The sequence below is a fragment of the Carcharhinus amblyrhynchos genome, chromosome 1 (assembly GCF_965287045.1).
Source record: "Carcharhinus amblyrhynchos chromosome 1, sCarAmb.v2.hapA, whole genome shotgun sequence".
Lineage (NCBI taxonomy): Eukaryota > Metazoa > Chordata > Chondrichthyes > Carcharhiniformes > Carcharhinidae > Carcharhinus > Carcharhinus amblyrhynchos.
The window spans coordinates 4,804,967-4,828,978 of record NC_137324.1 but is presented as its reverse complement, the minus strand read 5'-3'; the positions used below and the strand labels follow the sequence as shown (position 1 = coordinate 4,828,978).

General features: G+C 44.9%; 1 protein-coding gene across 1 annotated transcript in view; it reads left to right on the top strand.

Annotated features, from left to right (window-relative positions):
- Positions 1 to 471: 471 nt before the first annotated feature.
- The window catches only part of LOC145348492 (disintegrin and metalloproteinase domain-containing protein 8-like), a 120,812-nt gene continuing 97,271 nt past the window's right edge, over positions 472 to 24,012 (top strand). Inside the window, exons 1-2 of the mRNA XM_080196683.1 lie at positions 472 to 525; positions 2,413 to 2,466. Of these exons, the coding sequence (XP_080052809.1) occupies positions 472 to 525; positions 2,413 to 2,466 (108 nt within the window). The remainder of the gene's footprint in view (positions 526 to 2,412; positions 2,467 to 24,012) is intronic.

Genomic DNA, 24,012 nt, shown 5'->3' with positions numbered 1-24,012 from the left:
GTAAGAAGTCTCACAACACCAGGTTAAAGTCCAACAGGTTTATTTGGTAGTAAATGCCACTAGCTTTCGGAATACTGTTCCTTCGTCAGGTGAACTCTGCACTCATCTGATGAAGGAACAGTGTTCCGAAAGCAAGTGGTGATTACTACCAAATAAACCTGTTGGACTTTAATCTGGTGTGTGAGACTTCTTACTGTGTATATCCAAAAATGACATAGATGATAATGTGAGGGAAATGATAACCAAGTTTGCAGAAGACACTGACATTGGTAGGGTCGCTAAAGTGAAGAAGAAGGTCATAGGTTAGAGGAAGCTGTAGATTGGTTGGTCAGATGGGCAGGGCAATGGCAGATTGTGTTTAACCCTAATAAGTGCAAGGTGATGCACTTTGGAAGAAGAAACAAGACAAGGGAGTATTTATTGAATGGCAGGACACTGGCAAGCTCAGAGGAACAGATGTATCTTGGAGTAATGAGTTGTAGCTTCCTGAAGACAGCAGAGCAGGTGACTAGGCTAGTTCAGAAGGTATGTGGTATACTTGCTTTTATTTTTTTTAAGATAACAACTGTCACATTTATTTACATACAACTACAATACAGAGGCTTGCAGCTTCTTGGCTGCCAATCAGCTCCCCAATACTTGCTTTTATCACTCATTGTACAGAGTAGTACAGCAAGGTGGTAATGTTGGAGTTGTACAGAATGTTTTTCAGGCCACAGCTGGCATGAGTGCTAGTCACCTCACTATAGGAAGGCTCTGATAGCACTTGAAGGGTACAGAGGAGATTCACCAGGATGTTGCCTGGAATGGAGCATTTGAGCTATAAGGAGCAACTGGAAAGGTTTGGATAGTTTTCTTTAGAGCAGAGAAGGTTGAGGGGGGGATATGATTGAGGTGTGTAAGATTATGAGGGGTATGGACAGGGTGAGTAAGGAACAGCAGTTCCCCTTAGTTGAGGGATCAATCATGAGGGAACAGGGTTTTAGGATGAGGGGCAGGAGATTCAGAGCAAATGTGGGAAATACTTTCTTTCTCTCAGAGGGTGGTGGCAATCTGGAATGCACTGCCTGGGAAGGTAGTAGGGGCCGGAAACCTTCTACCCATTAAAAAGTGTTTGGATAAGCACTTGTTACATCATAACATTCAAGGCTATGGGACAAGTGCTGGAAAATGGGATTAGCACGCTTTAGAACATATTTTCTTGTATGTCAAAGGGTGAATAAAGCATGCAAGACTAAATCCCAACTGATTTGATTTTGATTTGATTTGATTAACTATTGATATATGTATTAGCATACAGTGAAAAGTGTTGTTTCTTCTGAGCTATACAGACAAAGCATACTGTACATAGAGAAGGAAAGGAGAGGGTGTAGAATGTAGTGTTACAGTCATAGCCAGAGTGTAGAAAAAGATCAACTTAATATAAAATAGGTCCATCCAAAAGTCTGATGGCTTTTGATGGGAAGAAGCTGTTCTTGAATTGGTTGGTGTGTGTCCTCAAACTTTTGTATCTTTTTCCTGACAGAAGATGGTGGAAGAGAGAATGTCTGGAGTGTGTGGGGTCCTTGACTGTGCTGGCTGCTGTTCCAAGGCAGTGGGAAATGTAGACAGAATTAATAGATATGAGGCTGGTTTGAGTGATGGACTGGGCTACATTCACAACCTTTTGTAGATGGTTGGAGCAGGAACCATACCAAGCTGTGATACATCCAGAAAGGATTCTTTGTATGGTGCATCTGTAAAAATAGGTGAGAGTCATAGTGGACAGATCAGATCAAAGCTCTGTTGGTAGACAATTAAGTAACTCTGAAGGAAGAGGCTCCACAAATATTCCCATCCTCAATGATGGAGCAACCCAGCACATCAGTGCAAAAGACAAGGGTGAAGTAGTCGCAACAATCTTCAGTTGTATTCAGTGGAATTTAGAAGAATAAGAGGGGAACTCATTGAAAGGTATTAAATTTGACAAGATTGGACAGACTGGATGCAGGAATGATGCTTTGTCTGAATGGAGGCTCTAGAACCAGGGGTCACAGTTTCAGGATGCAGAGTAGGCCATTTAGAACAGGATGAGGAGAACTTTCTTCACTCAGAGGGCAGTAAACCTGACAAATTCTCTACCACAGAAACCCATGGAGGATAAATCACTGGATATTTTTAAGAAGGAAATCGTTAGATTTCTATACTTACGAGGTATCAAGAGGTATGGGGCTCTAACCTTTTCAGTTATCAACATTCAAAGCTTTTAATAAGCTCAAGTACATTGGAGTTGCATTTACAAGTGTTGCTTAACAGTTTTTCTGTCAGATACTCCCATATTACTACAACTTTAAATCTTTAAAACTATAAATTAAATTCTAAAGTCGTGACTTTACTTTTTCCTGCAGTACCCATGTGCCAAATGTGTTTCAGACATCACACTACGACTCAAATGAGCCATTGATGACAGACAAGGGAGCTAAACTGGTGAGCATTATCTTATAAACTGAGATCAAACTGCATGTATTTTGCCCTTTTATTTCCTGGCCACCTTTCTGGTGGCTGTGACTTCTATAAAACTCCTCAGTTGTCAGAGTCAGAACTGTACATTGTCCAAGTTTCCATTCTTCAGATATAAGACCATAAAAAATAGGAACAGGAGTCGGCCATTCGACCCCTTGAGCCTGCTCTGCCGTTCAATAGGATTATGGCTGTTTTGACATTCTCACTTCCATTTTACTGCCCTTCCCCCTCACCCTTGATTCCCTTCCTGAGCAAAAATCTATCTCAGCCTTAAATATAAATATAGACAAGTTCTGCTTCCATAGTTCTCTGTGGCAAGGAATTCCAAACACTCACAACCCTCTGAGAGAAGAAATTCCTCCCCATCTCTATCTTATCTCCTGGATTATCAGGGACTTTGCCATTTGGTCTGAGACGCAGCACTATCTCCTGGAATTTTGTGATGAAAGATCTACCATGATTCACAAATTTTTCTCATCCTGTGATCCAACCTTCATTCATTTAGGGAGATGGCGGTAGCAACCCAGAGACCCAAGGCAATGCTCTGGGGACCTTGGTTTGAAATTTGGATTCAATAAAAATTTGAAATTTAGAGTCGACCAGTGACCATGAAGCCATTATCAGCTGTCGTAAAAACCCATCTGGTTCACCTATGTCCTTGAGGGAAGGAAATCTGCCATCCTTACTTGGGCTGGCCTACATGTGACTCCAGAGCCACAGCGATGTAGTTGATTCTTAAATGCCCTCTGAAATGGTCTAGCAAGCCACGCAGTTCAAGGGCAACTAAGGATGGGCATTAACACAGAAACAGAAAATAGAAGCAGGCGTAGGCCATTCAGCACTTCGAGCCTGCTCCGCCATTCATTTTGATCATGGCTGATCATAGAATTCTGCGTCTTGATCCCTCCTCCCCCCTATATTCCTTGATCCCTTTAGCCCCAAGAGCTGTATCTAATTCCTTCTTGAAATCAGACAATGTTTTGGCCTCAAGTAGTGAATTCCACACATTCACCACCCTCTGGGTGAAGAAATTTCTCCTTATCTCAGTTCCTACCAACAACCTGTCCTGGTCCCTGCACGCTGATGCCATATTTAAAAAAGCCCACCAGCACCTCTATTTTCTCAGAAGGCTAACATAATTTGTCATGTCGCTACAACTCTCACCAATTTTTACAGATGCAACATAGAAAGCATCCTTTCTGGATGAACCACAGTTTGGTATGAATCCTGGTCTGACCAAGACCACAAGAAATAACAGAAGGTTGTGAATGAAGCCCAGTCCATCACACAAACCAGCCTCCCATCTATTGACTTTGTGTATGCTTCCTGTTGCATCAGAAAAGCGGCCTAAATTATCAAGGACCCCACACACCACAGACATACTCTCTTTTACTTTCTTCCATGGGGAGAAAGATACAGAAGATAGAGAGTCATAGAGGTTTACAGCATGGAAACAGGCCCTTCGGCCCAACTTTGGTCCATAAAGCCCTTTTTTGTTCAAACCCCTGAGCTAATCCAATTGCCTGCATTTGCCCCATATCCCTCTATACCCATCGTTCCCATGTAACGGTCTAAACGTTTTTAAAACTCAAAATTGTAACCGCCTCTACTACTACCTCTGGCACCTTGCTCTAGGCACTCACCACCCTTTGTGTGAAACAATCGCCCCTCTGGAAACTTTTGTATCTGTCTCCTCTCACCTTAAACCTATGCCCTCTAGTTTTAGACTCCCCTACCTTTGGGAAAAGATATTGACTATCAAGCTAGCTGTGTCGCTCATTATTTTATAGACATCTATATGGTCACCACCCCCCTCCTACGCTCCAGAGAAAAAAGCCCCAGTCTGTCCAACCTCTCCTTATAACTCAATCCATCAAGTCCCGGTAGCATCCTAGTATATATTTTCTGCACTCTTTCCAGTTTAATAATATCCTTTCTATAATAGGGTGACCAGAATTGCCCACAATATTTCAAGTGTGGCCTTACCAATATCTTGTACAACTTCAACAAGACATCCCATAAGAACATAAGAACATAAGAAATAGGAGCAGGAGTAGGCCATCTAGCCCTTTGAGCCTGCCCCGCCATTCAATAAGATCATGGCTGATCTGTCGTGGCTCAGTTCCACATTCCCGCCCTCTCCCCATAACCCTTAATCCCCTCGCTTATCAAAAACCCATCAACCCGCGTCTTAAAAATATTTAGCGAGGCAGCCTCCACCACTTCAACGGGCAGAGAATTCCAGAGATTCACCACCCTTTGAGTGAAGAAGTTCCTCCTCAACTCCGTTCTAAACCGCCCCCCCTTTATCTTGAGGCTATGCCCCCTAGTCCTACTGTCCTTTCTGAGCGGGAAGAGTCTCTCCACCTCTATCCTATCCATCCCATTCATCATTCCGTTCATCATCTTATTCAACTCCTGTATTCAATGTTCTGATCAATGAACCCAAACATGCTGAACGCCTTCTTCACCACTCTGTTCATCTGTGACTCCACTTCCAAGGAGCTATGAACATGTACCCCTAGATCTCTTTGTTCTGTAACTCGCCCCAACATCCCACCATTCTGAGGTCACATATCAATTGACTCAAGAACAGTTTCTTCCCTGCTGCCATCAGACTTTTGAATGGACCTTCTTCGCATTGAGCTTTTGCTACGTCCTTGCTATGACTGCAACACTCCATTCTGCACCCTCTCTATAAACATTATGCTTCCTCTGTGTGTTGCGCAAGAAACAATACTATTCACTGTATACCAATACATGCGGCAATAATAAATTAATTCAAAAATCCTGAAGGGTTTACCTCTTATTGTCAAACTATGACCCCTAGTCCTGGACTTAGCCATCAGCGGGAACGTTCTTTCTGAATCTAACCTGTCTAACCCCGTTAGAATTTTATCTGTTTTGAAAAGATCCACTCTTCTAAATCCAATGAATACAATCCTAACTGACTCAGTTTCACCTTATGGGACAGGCCTGTCATCCTGGGAATCAGCCTGATAAGTCTTATTCTCCAGTGCCAGTGTATCCTTTCTCAAGTAAGGAGACCAAAATTGTAATAGTACTCCAGGTGTGGCCTCACCAGCACCTTATACAGCTGCAACGTTACCTCCCTGTTTTTAAACTCCATCCCTCTAGCAATGAAGGACAAAATTCCATTTGCTTCTTAATTACCTTCAACACCTCCAAACCAGCTCATTGAGATTCCTGCACAAGGACACCCAGGTCCCTCTGCACAGCCGCATGCTGCAATATTTTACTATTTAAATAATAGTCCATTTTGTTGTTATTCTTACCAAAATGGATGACCTCACATTTACCAACATTGTAAGCCATCTGCTAGACCCTTGCTCACTCACTGAGACTATCTATATCCCTTTGCAGACTTTCAGCATCCTATGCACTCTTTGTTCTGCCACTCACCTTAGTGTCCCCTGTGAATTTTGACACACTACACTTGGTCTCCAACTCCAAATCATGTATGTAAATCATAAACAATTGCGGTCAAACACTGATCCCTGAGGCACACCACGAGTCACTGATCACCATGCTTATAAGAACACAAGAACTAGGAGCAGGCCAACTGGCCTCTCGAGCCTGCTCCGCTATTCAATAAGATCATGGCTGATCATTGCTTGCAGGTGCAGCAGGTGGTCAGGAAGGCGAATGGGATGCTGGCCTTCATAGCGAGGGGGATTGAATATAAAAGTAGGGAGGTCTTGCTGCAGCTGTATAGGGCATTGGTGAGGCCGCAGCTGGAGTACTGTGTGCAGTTTTGGGCGCCGCACCTGCGCAAGGATATTTTGGCCCTGGAGGGAGTGCAGAGGAGGTTTACTAGGCTGATGCCGGAGTTGAGGGGATTGAGCTATGAGGAGAGGCTGAATAAACTAGGCTTGTACTCGTTAGAGTTTAGAAGAATGAGGGGAGATCTCATTGAGACGTATAAGATGATGAATGGGATGGATAGGATAGAGGTGGAGAGACTCTTCCCGCTCAAAAAAGACAGTAGGACTAGGGGGCACAGCCTCAAGATAAAGGGGAGGCGGTTTAGAACGGAGTTGAGGAGGAACTTCTTCACTCAAAGGGTGGTGAATCTCTGGAATTCTCTGCCCGTTGAAGTGGTGGAGGCTGCCTCGCTAAATATTTTTAAGAAGCGGGTTGATGGGTTTTTGATAAGAGAGGGGATTAAGGGTTATGGGGAGAGGGCGGGAAAGTGGAACTGAGCCACAACAGATCAGCCATGATCTTATTGAATGGCGGGGCAGGCTCGAAGGGCTAGATGGCCTACTCCTGCTCCTATTTCTTATGTTCTTATGTTCTTATTTTGTGGACTTAGCTCCACTTACCCGCCTACTCACCATAACCCTTAATTCCTTTACTGTTCAAAAATTTATCTATCCTTGCCTTAAAATCATTCAATGAGGGAGCCTCAACTGCTTCACTGGGCAGGGAATTCCACAGATTCACAACTCTTTGTGTGAAGAAGGTCCTCCTCAACTCAGTCCTAAATCTGCTTCCCCTTATTTTGAGGCTATGCCCCCTCGTTCTAGTTTCATCCGCCAGTGGAAACGACTTCCCTGCTTCTATTTTATCTATTCCTTCATAATCTTACATGTTTCTATAAGATCTCCCCTCATTCTTCTGAATTCCAATAAGTACAGCCCCAGGCTACTCAGTCTCTCCTCATAAGCCAATCCTCTCAACTTCGGAATCAACCTAGTGAATCTCCTCTGCACTCTCTCCAGTGCCAGTATATCCTTTCTCAAGTAAGGAGACCAAAACTGTACACAGTACTCCAGGTGTGGCCTCACCAGCACCTTATACAGCTGCAACATAACCTCACTGTTTTTAAAATCCATCCCTCTAGCAATGAAGTGGCGCCACTATTTAGAAAAGGAGGTAAACAAAAGGCATTTGCTGTTTTCCAATCTGCAGGAACCACCCCAGAGTCCAGTGAATTTTGATAAATTACCACTAGTACATTTGCTATTTCCCCGCCATCTCTTTTAGTACCCTGGGATGCACTCCATCAGGGCCAGGAGACTTGTCTACCTTTAGCCCCATTAATTTGCCCAGCACTGCTTCTTTTGTGATGATGATAGTTTCTAGGTCCTCACCTGCCATCGCCTTTCTGTCATCAATTTTCGGCGTGTTATTTGTGTATTTCACTGTGAAGACTGACACAAAATACCTGTTCAATGTCTCAGCCATGTTCTCATTTCCACTTATTACATCCCCCTTCTCGTCCTCTAAAGGACCAATGTTTATTTTTCGTCACTCTTTTTCGTTTTATGTATTTGTAGAAACTATTGCTATCTGTTTTTATATTCTGAGCTAGTTTATTCTCATAATCCATCTTACTTTTCTTTATAGCTTTTTTTGTGGCTTTCTGTTGACCTAGGTTCCCACTAATCTTTGCTGCTTTGCATGCATTTTCTTTCAATTTGACACCTTCCCTTATTTCCTTTGATATCCATGGCTGATTATCTCTTTTTTGACAGTCCTTCCTTATCACTGGTATATACTTCTGCTGAGCACTGTGAAAGATCACTTTGAGAGTCCTCCACTGTTCCTCAGTTGTCCCACCATAAAGTTTTTGTTCCCAGTCTACCTTAGCCAACACTCTCTCATCCTTTTATAGCCTCCTTTGTTTAATCACAAGACACTGGTATTGGATTTTACCTTCTCAGGCTCCATCTGTATTTAAATTCAATACTGTGATCGCTTTTTCCAAGAGGATCCCTAACTGCAAGATCACTGTGTATGTACATAACGTGTATTACAACCGCAGGCTGTTCGCCCTTCCCCTTCAGGATGTCCTGCAGCCACTTCGAGAAATCCTTGACTCTAGCACCAGGCAGGCAACATACCATCCTGGAGTTTTATCTGTAGCCACAGAAACACTTATCTATTCTCTTTACAATTGAATGCCCTATAAGTATGACATCCTCACGCCTTTTACTTCTCCCCTCTGCAGCAGAACCAAAATGATGCAATGTTGCTGCTTTCCCCTGAGACCATAAAACCATAAGATTTAGGAGCAGAATTTGGTCCATCGCGGCTTCTCCGCCATTCAATAATGGCTGTTATTTTTCTCATCCCCATTCTCCTACCTTTTCTGCATAACCCTCATCCCCTTATTAATCAAGAACCTATCTATCTCTGTCTTAAAGACACTCAGTGACCTGGCTCCACAGGCTTCTGTGACAAAGTATTCCACAGCCTTCTGTGGCAAAGAATTTCACAGATTCATGACTCTCTGGCTGAAGAAATTCACCATCAACTCTTTTTTAAAGGATCGTCCCTTTAGCCTGAGGTTGTGCCCTCTGGTTCTAGTTTTTCTGACTAGTGGAAACATTCTCTCCACGTCCACTCTATCCAGCCCTCGCAGTATCGTGTAATTTTCAGTAAGATCTCTGCCTCATCCTTCTAAACTCCAACATGTACAGACCCAGAGTCCTCAACTGTCCCTCATTTGACAAGCTCTTGTATTCTATCCCTCTTGACATGAATGCTAACATGGCATTTGCCTTCCTAACTCCGACTGAACCTGCACGTTAACCTTAAGAGAATCTTGAACAATGACTCCCAAGTCCCTCTGTGTTTCTGATTTCCTAAGCATTTATCCATTTAGAAAATAAATCTATGCCTCCATTCCTCCCTCCAAAGTGCATAACCTCAAACCTTTCCACATTGTATTCCATCCGCCACTTTTGCGCCCACTCTCCCAACTTGTCCAAATCCTTCTGCAGCACCCCCATTTCCTCAATGCTACCTGTCCCTCTACATACCTTTGTATCATCTGCAAACTTAGCAACAGTGCCTTAAGTTCCTTCCTCTAAATTGTTAATGTAGATTGTAAAAAGTTGTGGTCTCAACACTGATCCCTGAGGCACATCATTAGTCACCAGCTCCCATCTTGAAAAAGACCCCTTTATCCCCACTCTCTGCCTTCTGCCAGGTAGCCAATCCTTTATCCATGCCGGGATTTTATCCTTAACACCATGGGCATTTTGACTAATTTAACAGTCTCCTACGCAACACCTTGTCAAAGGCCTTCTGGAAATCTAAATAAATCACGTCCATTGGTTCTCCTTTATCTAACTTCCATATTACCTTGTCAAAGAACTCTAACAGATTTGTCAAACATGACTTCTCCTTGCCAAAGCTGTGCTGACTCAGTCCTACTTTATCATGCACTTCCAAGTACTCTGCGACCTCATCTTTCAGGGGAATGACCTTCGGAGAGGTCATTCCCTGAACAGTATCCAATAGGGTATATATGTTTTTCAGGGAAATGCCACAGGAGATTCCTGCACTACCTACCGTGCCCTCTTGCCCCATCTGATGGTCACCCCCATTCCTTTCCTGCCTGTGGGGTCTGAGCCTGCGTTGTGACCACCTCTCTATATGGGCTACCCACAATACTCTATGCCTCGCAGATGCTCCACAGTGTCCCGATCCACCGCTCTACCTCCATCTCCGTCTGGAGCTGCAGCTGGAGACACTTCCTGCACATGCTGACCCAAGGCACTGGAAATGTTCCCGGCCTCCCACATGGAGCACGATGGGCAAACCATGGCTAGGAGCTCTCCTGACCTCAGTTAAGCTTTTGAATGAAACTTGAGATCACATTATATCCAATCCTCGAAGGCCCTTCTTTCTGCTCCTCGTTACTACCGAACATAATTCTTACTATAAGTGACAAAAATTACTTCTGAAACTATGAGCAATAAAATTCAATACTTACCCGACCTTACTGCTTGCCAATCATCTTTGGACTGTGTGAGGAAACCGGAACACCCAGAGAAAACCCACTCAGACATGGGAAGAATCTCAGGATACAGAGAAAATTATTGTTTCTTACGTGCTATACAGACAAAATGTACCATTTATAGAGTACATAGGGGAGAAGAAAAGGAGAGGGTGCAGAATATTGTGTTACAGTCATAGTTAGGGTGTAGTGAAGGATCAACTTAATATAAGATTGGTCCATTCAAAATTCTGATGGCAGCAGAGAAGAAGCTGTTCTTGAATTGGTTGGTACGTGACCTCAGACTTTTGTATCTTTTGCCTGACAGGAGAAGGTGGAAGAGAGAATGTCCGGGGTGCATGGGGTCCTAAATTATGCTGGCTGCTTTTCCGAGGCAGTGGAAAGTATAGACAGTGTCAATGGATGGGAGGCTGGTTTATGTGAAGGACTGGGATACCTTCACAACCCCTTGTAAATTTCTGCAACCTTCAGAGCAGGAACTGTACCAAGCTGTGATACAACCAGAAATAATGCATTCTATAGGGCATTTGTGAAAAATAGATGAGAGTTGTAGTGGATGTGCTGAATTTCTTTAGCCTTCTGAGAAAGTAGAGGTGTTGGTGGGCTTTCTTAACTATGGCACTGCGTTGGGAGACCAGAACAGTTTGCTGGCGATCTGAACACCTAGAAACCTGAAGCTCTCAGCCATTTTCACTTAATCACCATTGATGTAGACAAGGGCATGTTCTCCACTACACTTCCTGAAGTTGATGATGTTCTCCTTCATTTGACATTGAGGGAGAGATTATTTTTGCCTCACCAGTTCATCAGATTCTCTATCTCATTCCTGTATTCTGTCTCGTCATTGTTTGAGATCTGACCCACTACAGTGGTGTCGTCAGCAAACTTTCAAGTTTGTTAGAAGTCGAGTTGGAGGCGAATTTGGCCGCACAGTCATTGGTGTATAAGGAGTACAGTAGGGGGCTGAGAACACAGCTTTGTGGGGCACTGTGCTGATTTCCACATTCCATACCTAACTATTGTGTAGATGCAGTGTTGTACTGGAAGAGCTTGGCTAGGGTAGTGGCAAGTTCTGGAGCACAAGTCTTCAGTACTTTGGTTGGAATATTGTCAGGGCCCATTGCTTTTGCATGATCAGTGCCTTCAGCAGTTTCTTAACATCACTTGGAGTGAATCGAATTGGCGAGAGACTGGTATCTGAGATGCTGAGATAGGGTTGTTAAGAAGGCATACGGTGTCTTGGCGTTTATTGGTAGGGGGATTGAATTTAGGAGTCGCAGCGTCATGTTGCAACTGTACACAACTCTGGTGCGGCCACACTTGGAGTTCTGTGTGCAGTTCTGGTCCCCACATTACAGGAAGGATGTGGAGGCTTTGGAGAGGGTGCAGAGGAGGTTTACCAGGATGTTGCCTGGTATGGAGGGGAGGTCCTATGAGGAGAGACTGAGGGATTTGGGGTTGTTTTCGCTGGAAAGAAGGCGGCTAAGAGGGGATCTTATTGAAACATGTAAGATGATTAGAGGTTTAGATAGGGTGGACAGTGATAGCCTTTTTCCTCGGATGGAGAAAGCTAGCACGAGGGGGCATGGCTTTAAATTAAGGGGGGGTAGTTATAGGACGGATGTCAGGGGTAGGTTCTTTACCCAGAGGGTGGTGAGGGATTGGAATGCCCTGCCTGCTGCGGCTGTAAATGCGCCTAGTTTGGGGGCGTTTAAGAGATCCATGGATAGGTTTATGAACGAAAAGGGATTGGTTTAGGTTAGTGGGTCATTGTTTTTTAACTGGTCGGCGCAACATCGTGGGCCGAAGGGCCTGTTCTGCGCTGTAATGTTCTATGTTCTATGCTGGGGACCACTGGAGAAGGGTGAGATGGATCACCCACTCAGCACTTCTGGCTGAAGATTGCTGTGAATACTTCAGCCTGATCTCTTGTACTGATGTGCTGGACTCCTCCATCATTGAGGACAGGGAAATTTGTGGTGTCTCCTCCTCCAGTGAGTTGTTTAATTGTCCTCAACCATTCACGACTGGATTTGGCAGGACTGCAGAGCTTGGATTTAATCCACTGGTTGTAGGATCGCTTAGCTATCTATCACTTGCTGTTTATGCTGTTTGGCATGCAAGTAGTCCTGTGTTGAAGCTTCACCAGGTTGACGCCTCATTTTAGGTATACCTGGTGCTGCGCCTGGCATGCCCTCCTGCACCCTCCATTGAACCAAGGGTTCATTCTGTGGCTTGGTGGCAATGATTGAGTGAGGGATATGATGGGCAATGAAGTTACAGATTGTTATTGAATACAATTATACATCTGCTGATGGCTCCTCAGCTCTTCATGGATGCCCTGTCTTGAGTTGCTCGGTTTGTTTGAAATCTGTCCCATTTAGCATAGTGACAGTGCCACATTACACAGTGACGGATATTCTCAATGTGAAGGTGGGACTGCATCTCCATAAGGACTATGTGTGGTCCCTCTTACAGATACTGTCATGGACAGATGTATCTGTGCAGGCCGATTTGCAAGGACGCAGTCAAATATGCTTTTCCCTCCTGTTGATTTCCTCGCCACTTGTTGCAGTCCCAGTCATTGTCATCGTTAGAGATTTAAGTTGAGATATTTTATTGAGTTTGTAAATTTCATTATTTGTCATGATGGGAATTGAACCGAGGTCCTCAGAGCATTCCCTTGGGTCTCTGAATTATTAATCTCCCGACAATACTGCTCAGTGACATCAATAACTGTCTGAGGAATCTTGCTGCAAACAATGTGTGTGACGATTGAACAAGAGCAGGGTCAGCCTTTTGATGAATGGTCATTAACTTGAAGTGTTAACTCCAACTCTCTGTCTCCGTGACACTGCTCCACCTACTGAGTGCTTTGGAATTTTCTCTCTACCTTGAAGTGTTCGACCTCCCTGTGTCAATTGGCATACAAAGAGGCCACTTGATATGTGGCTTTGTTGGTGAGGCCAGAAAGTGGGTAAACATGCTCAGAGCACCACCATATTTCATTTTGGTAGGACAAACTTGAATGCAGATTATAGGGTCAACGGCAGGGTTCTGAGGAATGTGGACGAACAGAGAGATCTTGGGGTTCATATCCACAGATCTCTGAAGGTTGCCATTCAAGTGAATAGAGCCGTGAAGAAGGCTTATAGTGTGTTAGCGTTTACTATCAGGGGGTTTGAGTTTAAGAGCTGTGGGGTTATGCTGCAACTATACTGGACCTTGGGTGAGACCACGTTTGGAATATTGTGTTCAGTTCTGGTCACCTCACTATAAGAAGGATGTGGAAGCATTGGAAAGAGTGCAGAGGAGATTTACCAGGGTGCTGCCTGGTTTGGAGGGTAGGTCTTATGAGGGAGCTGGGGCTTTTCTGTTTGGAGCGGAGGAGGATGAGAGGGACTTAATTGAGGTTTATAAGATGATGGGGGGATAGATAGAGTGGACGTGCAGAGACTAGTTCCTCGGGTGGATGTAGCTCTTACTAGGGGCCATATATATAAGGTTCATGGAGACATAGGAGGGGTGTCTGAGGTAGATTCTTTACTCAGAGAGTAGTTGGGGTGTGGAATGCCCTGTCTGTTGTGATAGTGGAGTCGGACACTTTAGGAACTTTCAAGCAGTTATTGGATCGGTACATGGAGCACACCAGAATGATAGGGAGTGGGATAGCTTGATCTTGGGTTTGGACATAGCTCAGCACAACATCGAGGACCGAAGGGCCTATGCTGTTCTGTGTTTCTATGTTCTATATTTTCTGTTGAATGATAACCCCCAGTGCTCTGCATGGGGGATCACTAACTGAGCTGCCAGTTGGGCCTGTTGAGTATAAGCTTCCTAGAGATTGGTAATCAGCCAATCTCTATATGGAGCCCTGTATAAAGCAAGATCCTGAGACATATTCATTTGTGAGACATGAGTGTTGCTGACAGGCCAGCATTTATTGCCCATCCTAGGTGCCCTGAGAAGGTAGTGGTGAGCTGCCTTCTTAATTGCTGCAGTCCCTGTTCTGTGGGTTGACCCACAATGCCGTTAGGGAGGGAATTCCAGGAGTTTGACCCAGCGACTGCGAAGGAACAGCGATATATTTTCCAGTCAAGATGGTGAGTGACTTGAAGGGGAACTTGCAGGTGGTGGTGTTCCTATTTATCTGTTGCTGTTGTCCTTCTAGATGGAAGTGGTCATGGGTTTGGAAGGTGCTGTGTAAGGATCTTTGGTAAATTGCTGCAGTGCATCTTGTAGATAGTACACACTGCTGCTACTGAGCATCGGTGGTGGAGGGATTGAATGTTTGCCAATGTGGTGTCAGCCAAGTGAGCTGCTTTGTCCTGGATGGTGTCAAGCTCCTTGAGTTGTTTCAGCTGCACACATCCAGGCAAGTGCAGAGTATTCCATCACACTCCTGACTTGTGCTTTGTAGATGGTGGATAGGCTTTGGGGAATCAGGAGGTGTTACTCCACAGTATTCCTTGCCTCTGACCTGCTCATGTAGTCACTGTATTTATGTGGTGAGTCCAGTTGAGTTTCTGGTCAGTGGTAACCCCAAGGATGTTGACAGTGGGGGGATTTAGTGATGGTAATACCATTGAATGTTAAGGGGTGGTGGTTAGAGTGTCTCTAATTGGAGATGGTCATTGCCTGGCATTTGTGTGGCATGAATGTTACTTGCCATTTGTCAGCCCAAGCTTGGATTTGTCCATAGTATCATAGAATAGAATCCTTCAGTGCAGAAGCAGGCCATTTGGCCCATCAAATCTGCACCAATCACAATCACTGCTGGGCCCTATCCCAATGCACTTACCCAAGCTAGTGTCTCTGACACTAAGAGGAAATTTAACATGGCCAACCCACCTAACCCACACATTTTTGGACTGTGGGGGGAAACTGGAGCACCCAGAGGAAACCCACGCAGACACGAGGATAAAGAGCAAACTCCACACAGACAGTGATCCCAGCCAGGAATCGAACCTGAGTCCCTGGCACTGTGAGGCAGCAGTGCTAACCACTGTGCCATCATGCTGTACAGATTGCATTTGAACATGGACTGCTTCAGTATCTGAATGATGCTGAACATTGTGCAATCATCAGCAAATATTTCCACTTCTGACCTTATGACAGAGGGAAGGTCACTGATGAAGCAGGTGAAGATTGTTGGGCCTAGGACACTACCCTGAGAGACTCCTGCAGAGATGTCCTGGAGCTGAGATGACTGACCCTCCACAACTATCTTCCTATGTACCAGGTATGACTCCAGCTAGCGGAGAGTTTGCCTCCTGATACTCATCGATTCCAGGTTTGCTAGGGCTCCTTGATGACACACTCAGTCGAATGTAACCTTGATGCCAGAGACTGTCACTCTCACCTCACCTCTGGAATTCAGCCCTTTTGTCCATGTTTGAACCAAGGCTGTAATGCGGTCAGGAGCTGAGTGACCCTGGTGAAACCCAAACTGGGCGTCACTGAGCAGGTTATTGCTGAGCTGGTGCTGCTTGATAGCACTGTCGATGACCCCTTCCATCACCTTACTGATGATTGAGAGTAGACTGATTGGGTAGTAATTAGCTGGGTCGGATTTGTCCTGCTTTCCCACATTGTCGGGCAGATGCCAGTGGAAGAGCTTGGCTAAGGGAGTGGCAAGTTCTGGAGCACAAAATATTGCCTGAGTATTTATCAGGGCCTATTACCTTTGCAGTATACAGTGTCTTCTGCTGTTTCTTGATATCATGTGGAGTGAATCAAATTGCTGGAGACTGGCATCTGAGATGCTGGGGACCACTGGAGAAGGCCAAAATGGATCATCCACTTGGCACTTCTGGCTGAAGGTTGCTGTGAATACTTCAGCCTTGTCTTTTGCACTGATGTGCTCGGCTCCTCCATCATTGAGGATGGGGATATTTGTGAAGCCTCCTCCTCCAGTGAGTCATTTCATTGTCCACCACCATTCATGACTGCATCCATTAACCTTTTAGTCCTGGTTGGGACCTGTGGTTATTGTTTATTTTCATTTTGTGCAATAAAAGCAGGGTTTCTTCACTGCCAACTCCTGGAGTTATTATATTGGTGTTGAGGGAAAAGGAACCTGCTCACCAGATCCTGGTAAGCCTGTATCATTCAGTTTTGCAGTGCCTTTTTTTGGGAAGTTGGAGCCATACAATGTGAGTATTGGGGACTGGCCACAATATGCTGAGGGAATGAGGTACATCTTTTGAACAAACAAAATAGAAGGAGATACTTGGCAAAAGGTCATTCTATTGACCGCATGTGGGGCTGCAACATTTGCTATTCTAAGAAATCGGACATATCCAGAATCACTGAAGTCCAAGACTGCCAATGAGTTAGTAGATATGGTGGCAAATCATGGATCCTAAACCCGCCACGATTTTCCAACATGTGGATGAAAAAAGAACAGCTACAACAATGATTTAACAACAATAATGGCAATAGTGGCTTTAAAATGGCTATTCTGAATGAAGCATGCTGGGATTTTTGGTCAATTTATAGATTAAAACCAGACGTAATTCATAAAGAGGCTCTGGTTTGGGAGCTGTGATCTGAAGCTACCTACGTTGGTCAGATCAGGGAAGTTGTTTACATTAACTGAGACATTGTGGCTCCGATTTATGGCTGCTCTGTATGGAATATGCAGTTTGAACTAAGTGTAATGGTTTCATTCAAAAGTAATTTCACTGGATGTTCAAGCCCTGTGATCTGTTTCTGGTGACACAGTTGGCTGGATGACAGGGAATCTTCCGGAAGCGAGTGGAGAATTGTGGATAAAAGACATGTGAGTTCTTTGTTTAGCAGCGATAACTTGAAGGGAACAACCATCGCAAAAAGCTTGTACCCTGAATGATACTTCAGAGAGAAGAAGATTGGTTCTACGTCAAGGATGTTTGTTAGCCAAGGTTTTCCTGAACTTGGGATTATCTATTTTCAGTTAAATAGTTAAAATTGATGTTCAGTTAAAGTTAAAGTGCACTGTGAGAGTTAAAGTTCAGTTGAAAGTTGATATTCAGTTGGAGTTAATGAGTTGCCCCAGAATGTAACTTCTCGTTGGCACTAGAAGTGTTTAATAAAGAAGTAGTTGAATTCCTCCCCTTGTTTGTCTCATTAAACTGGAATGCTTGGAAGGTATTTGAATTGAAGCTGTACAACAAAAGATACATGTTTAATACAACTAATAGATTTGCAGGGGAGGCAGTGATAGAATTCTTGATGCGACTTAGAAAACTGATGAAGCATTGTGAGTATTGCCCAGCATTATCAGAACTGCTCAGAGACTGTTTAGTGTACAACAGGAATGATCTGACAAACCAAAGAAAGTTTTTGACAGAGCCAAACCTAGTTTTAAAGAAATCTATCGAGTTGGCCTTAGCTTGGATAGATGCATAGAAAGGGGCTCTAATGATAACTTCAGCCAGGCTAATGAGGTTGGCTTGCTAGAGTATGCAGTGTCCACGGGCGCAGTTGATGCCTTCCACGTCTGCTGGATGCTTCAGGGGCTGGGGTGTATTATAGACTCCGACAATCACATTTTGATTTAACATTTTAAGTTTCCTTTCAACTTTGGTTTTTTGTTCAGGCTGCTTCCCCCTTCCTTTTTGGGGGGCTGCCCTTTTTAATTTGTCCCTAAGTTAATTTGAGTTTGTTTATTTGGTTGGTATGCAAAAGAGCTACCTAATGAGCCCCCTTCAGTTGCACAGACTGAATTACGACATGCAGTTCCAGCCTTTCAATCTGCGCCGTATTCCGACTTCTTTGCAGGAGTTTATCAGGACCTCCTCACTGACTGGAACGCGGTTACCTTGCGACACAGCTCTCCCCCATCAGGACGAGCGGCTCTCGTGTGAGACCCGCTGCTCAGGAATCCACTTCTCCAGCCACATAACTTCAGGTGACTGGCGGAGAGGAGGGCCGTGGATGCTGGGGTGACCAGGATCAGGGATGTGCTGGATGGCGGAAGGGCGGGCTGGATGAGCCCCCACGTGCTGGCTGAGTGCATGAGGCTGGCCGTCTGGCATGTGGCCAAAGACATCCAGCTATACAACACCTTAGGACGGTCGTGCTTGGCGCCACGTGCATACACAGTGTCGAGGTGGTCAGTGGGATCCCGTCCGAACGTTTCCCTGTGAATCTATGCTCGGACGAATTCCACATTGGTCCAAAGCCTCGACCACCAACCACCCCCCCCACCACCCCCCCAACTCTTATCCATGAGTCAGGTGCCCCATAGCATTTGCCGCCTCATAGAAATATCCTCCGTGCCCTTTTCCACCGCGTGGAAGCTTTTCCTGTACTGGCTGCTGCTGCACACCTTTCATTACCGCATCCTCGTCTGGCAGGATACACCTTGGCGGGCCTTGTTGCTGCCGGGTGGCGGAGACCCCCAGTGGAGGTCCCTCTATGGAGGGATCTCCCCCAATTATTTTGGGGACATAGGGTGGAGAGTGCTGCATGCAGCAGTCAAATACAACCGTACATTCTTTAGGTTCATGGGCCCCCAAGCTTGCCCCTTCTGTGGTCTTGTGGAGTCCGTGGACTATGTTAACGTTTTGTGTCTTCGGTTGCACTCCTTTTTTGTTTTCCTCAAGCACCTTTTGCTGATGTTTTGTTTGCACTTCAGTCCTACACTCCTGATCTTTGGGCACCTGGTGTGTAGAGGGGTGGGTTGGGATGCCGACCTCTTCGTGAACCTGCTCCTGGGCCTGGTGAGACGCGCCATCAATAGATCCAGGCAGCGGGTGATCGACGGGATCGTCCATCCTGACCGTCTGCCCCTCTACTGTGGCGAGATTCGTGGTCAGGTGTCCCTGGAGAGGGAGCATGCAGGGGCGCAGTGACGCCTTCCATCCCCACTGGACACTGCAGGGGCTAGGGCGCATTATCGACCCCGATAATCACCTTATCTTTTAATGTTTTAAGTTTTCTTTCAACTTTGTTTTTTGTTTGTGCTGTTCCCTATCCTTTTGGGGAGCTGCCCCTTTTAATTTGTCCTGAAGTTAATTTGAGTTTGTTTATTCAGTTGGTGCCAGAAAAGAAGAACCTTTTGAGTCCTATTTGTCCCAATGTTAATTTGAGTTAGTTTATTATGTTGGTACCTGAGATACCTGATGAGTCTTAATTGATGATTAGGGAGCGACGAACACACAAGTGCTGTGCGTGAAGCCAGGGAGCCCACCCCAAGCAAGCTTACCAAAACAAACAGCATGCAATGCCCATATCGAAGGGCAAAGCCTCCCCAAACAGAGTGTACCAGGCTGAAGAGGAGGAACTAGCATTGCTAAATTTCATCATTGCAGTAAAGGTGGCCCGATATGGATACAGCCCCAAGTGAATGGACACGAGGGCAGCAAATCTATTGTACACGAGCGTGAACTGAGATGATTATGATTGGGTATCTGTACATTCAAGTTGAAGAACACTAAGGCAAGACTGACAACTACTCAGGACAGCCATTATGAGTAGTAGGGATCACCGTAACCCCAGTCACAGTTGGGAAACAAACAAGAGCTTCTACAAGTAGTAAAGGGCAAAAGAGTAACTAGGGAGAAAGTAGGACCTCTTAAAGATCAACAAGATCATCTATGTGTGGATCCAAAAGAGATGGGCAAGATCCTAAATGAATATTTCTCATCAGTATTTACTGTTGAGAAAAGCATGGGTGTTAGGGAACTTGGGGAAATAAATAATGATGTCTTGAGGAGTGTACATACAACAGAGAAGGAAGTGCTGGAAGTCTTAAAGCGCATCAAGGTAGATAAATCCCGGGACCCGATGAAGTGTATCCGAGGACATTGCAGGAGGCTAGGGAGAAAATTGAGGGTGCCCTAACAGAGATATTTGAATATTTGAATAATCGTGGGTGAGGTGCCTGAAGATTGGAGAGTGGCAAATGTTGTGCCTTTGTTTAAGAAGGGCTGCAGGGAAAAGCCTGAATGAGTCTCACATCTGTGGTGGGTAAATTGTTGGAAGGTATTTTGAGAGACGGGATCAACAGGCATTTAGAGACGCAAGGACTGATTAGGGACAGTCAGCATGGCTTTGTGAGAGGAAGTGGATGAGGAAGTGGAGGGATGGGTAAGTAAGTTCGCTGATGACACGAAGGTCGGTGGTGTTGTGGATGATCTGGAAGGATGGCAAAAGTTGCAGCAGGACATAGATAGGATGCAGGACTGGGCGGAGAAGTGGCAGATGGACTTCAACGCGGATAAATGTGTTGTCGTCCATTTTGGCAGAACCAACGGGATGAACGAGTACACTATTAAGGGCAGAAGTCTGAGTAGTGTTGAGGAGCAGAAGGATCTTGGGGTCCGGGTCCACAGGACTCTTAAATCGGCCTCGCAGGTGGAGGAGGTGGTCAAGAAGGCGTATGGTGTACTGGCCTTCATTAATCGAGGGATTGAGTTTAGGAGTCGGGAGGTAATGCTGGAACTTTATAAGACCCTTGTCAGGCCTCATTTGGAGTATTGTGCGCAGTTCTGGTCGCCTCACTATAGGAAAGATGTAGAAGCTATTGAAAGGGTGCAGAGGAGATTTACAAGGATGTTCCCTGGACTGGGAGGCATGCCTTATGAAGTTAGGTTGAGGGAGCTGGGACTCTTTTCCCTGGAGAGACGAAGGTTGAGAGGCGACCTGATAGAAGTTTACAAAATGTTGAGAGGAATAGATAGGGTGGACTCTCAGAGGCTATTTCCCCGGTTTGAAATGGTCGCTACGAGAGGACACAGATTTAAGGTGCGGGGAGGGAGGTTCAGAAGTGATGTTAGGGGTAAGTTTTTCACTCAGAGGGTGGTGAGTGAATGGAATCGGCTGCCGTCAGTGGTGGTGGAGGCGAACTCGCTGGGGTCTTTTAAAAGACTTCTGGATGAGTATATGGGGTTTAATGAGATTGAGGGTTATAGATAGGTCTGTAGGTTGGTAGGTGATGTGGTCGGCGCAACTTGTGGGCCGAAGGGCCTGTTTGTGCTGTAGTGTTCTATGTTCTATGTTCTATGTTCTAAAATCATGTCTCACAAATTTGATTGAGTTTTGTGAAGGGGTAACCAAGAAGGTGGATGAGGGCAGTGCAGTTGATGTTGTCTCTATGGACTTTGGCAAGGCCTTTGACAAGGTACCGCATGGTAGGTTGCTGAATAAGGTTAAATCTCACGGGATCCAGGGTGAGTAATTAGATTCAAAATTGGCTTCTTGACAGAAGGTTGTAGAGAGTTATTTTTCAAACTGGAGGCCTGTGACCATCGGTGTGCCTCAGGGATCAATGCTGGGTCCACTGTTATTTGTCATTTAAGTTAATGATTTGGATGAGAATATAGGAGGCATGGTTAGTAAGTTGCAGATGACACTAAAATTGGTGGCAGAGTGGACAGTGAAGAAAGTTCACTGCAAATGTAACAAGATCTTGATCAATTGGGCCAGTAGGCTGACGAATGGCAGACTATGAAGACACTATGAAGAGAGACTGAATAGACTGGGTCTGTACTCGTTGGAGTTTAGAAGGATGAGGGGCGGATCTTATAGAGACGTATAAGATAATGAAAGGGATGGATAGGGTAGAGGTAGAGAGATTCTTCTCACTCAGAAAGGACAATAGGACTAGAGGGCACAGCCTGAAGATAAGGAGGGGGGGGTGCAGTTTAGAACGGAGTTGAGGAGGAATTTCTTCACTCAAAGGGTGGTGAATCTCTGGAATTCTCTGCCCGTTGAAGTGGTGGAGGCTACCTCGCTAAATATATTTAAGTCACGGGTAGATAGGTTTTTGACAGACAAGGGAATTAAGGGTTATGGGGAGAAAGCGGGAAAGTGGAACTGATGCACTTCAGATCAGCCATGATCTTATTGAATGGTGGGGCAGGCTCGAAGGGCTAGATGGCCTACTCCTGCTCCTATTTCTTATGTTCTTAGATGTAGTTTAATTTCGACAAATGCGAGGTGATACATTTTGGTGGATTGAACCAGGGCAGGACTTACTCAGTTAATGGTAGGGCATTAGGAAGAGTTACAGAACAAAGAGATCTAGGGCTACATGTTCATAGCTCCTTGAAAGTGGAGTCACAGCTGGACAGAGCGGTGAAGAAAGCATTCGGCATGCTTGGTTTCGTCGGCCAGGACGTTGAATAAGGAGTTGGGACGTCTTTTTGAAGTTGTACAAGATATTGGTAAGGTCACACTTGGAATACTGTGTGCAATTCTGGTCACCCTATTATAGAAAGAATATTATTAAACTAGAAAGAGTGCAGAAAAGATTTACTCGGATGCCACTGGGACTTGATGGATTGAGTTATAAGGAGAGACTGGGACTTTTTTCTCTGGAGCGTTGGAGTCTGAGGGATGATCTTATAGAAGTCTTTAAAATAATGAGGGGCACAGATCAGCTAGATAGTTAATATATTTTCCCAATAGGGGAATCTAAAACTAGAGGGTATAGGTTTAAGCTGAGAGGGGAGCGGTGCAAAAGCATCCAGTGGGGCAATTTTTTCACACAGAGGGTGGTGAGTGTCTGGAACAAGCTGCCAGAGGTAGTAGTAGAAGCGGGTACAATTTTGTCTTTTAGAAAGCAAGTAGATAGTTATATGAGTACGATGGGTATAGAGGGATATGGGCCAAATGCAGGCAATTGGGATTAGCTTAAGGGTTTAAAAAAACAGGGTGGCATGGACAAGTTGGGCTGAAGGCCCTGTTTCCATGCTGTAAACCTCTGTGACTCTATGACTCTATAACTCAACATTATCCTATTTTAACTCTGATCTTTCAAAATCTTGATAATGACCATCCACATGTATCAAAAATGAAGATGCTTGTGGGAAGCTACATCTGGTGGCCTGGAATTGATGGGAACAAAGAGAAAATGGTAAAAACATGTAAGCTGTGCCAAGGAAACCAGAAGGCACCACTCGTAGCTTTCCTACACCCCTCTGTGGAAATGGCCAGGTAAGCCATGTGTTAAAATGTATGCGGATTTTGCAGGATTGTTTATGAAATCCAAGTTATTGTTGTTAATTGATGCCCACTCTAAGTGGATGGAGATGCATTGGATGACATCCACCACTTTGCAAAACACGTTAGAGAAATCACAACAATCTTTTAGTACCCATAGAAGTGCAGACATTTTAGTGATGGGTAATGGAACCCCATATACCAGGAGGGAATTTAGGACATTGATGGAAACAAAACTGAATTTGGCATGTCTGCACAGCCCCTTACACTCCCATCTTCAAACGGATTAATGGAACAAGCTTTTGAAAGGAAATGAGAAAACAATCTGGGGGATCTGTCGATACCAAACAGGCCATTTACTCTTCAGTTATAGAACAAAGACACATATAACAACAGGTATAGCCCCAGCTGAGTTATTAATGGGCAGGTGCCTACAAGGCTTAGCCTTGCATACCCAAACCTAAATGGAAGAGTGGAAAATAAGCATGAAACCCAAAAAAGTGGCCATGATAAAATAAAAGCAGATAGAGTCTTTTCAAAGGGAGACATGGCTTAATGCAAAACTTTGGAGGCAGCACCCAATGGACATGAGGAATAATTCTCTCCGAAACAGGGCCTGTGCCCTACATGGTAAAAGTTGGAGACACAGTACAAAGAAAAATGTGGACCACTTAAAACGTCAGGAGCCTTCAACAAAAGCAGCCAACTCGGCGAGTATGCCAACAAAAAACCTCAAGTACACAAAGGAAGTTCATAACACATTTAACAACAGAAGGCCCCGAAACTTCTTATGAGACTTCCAA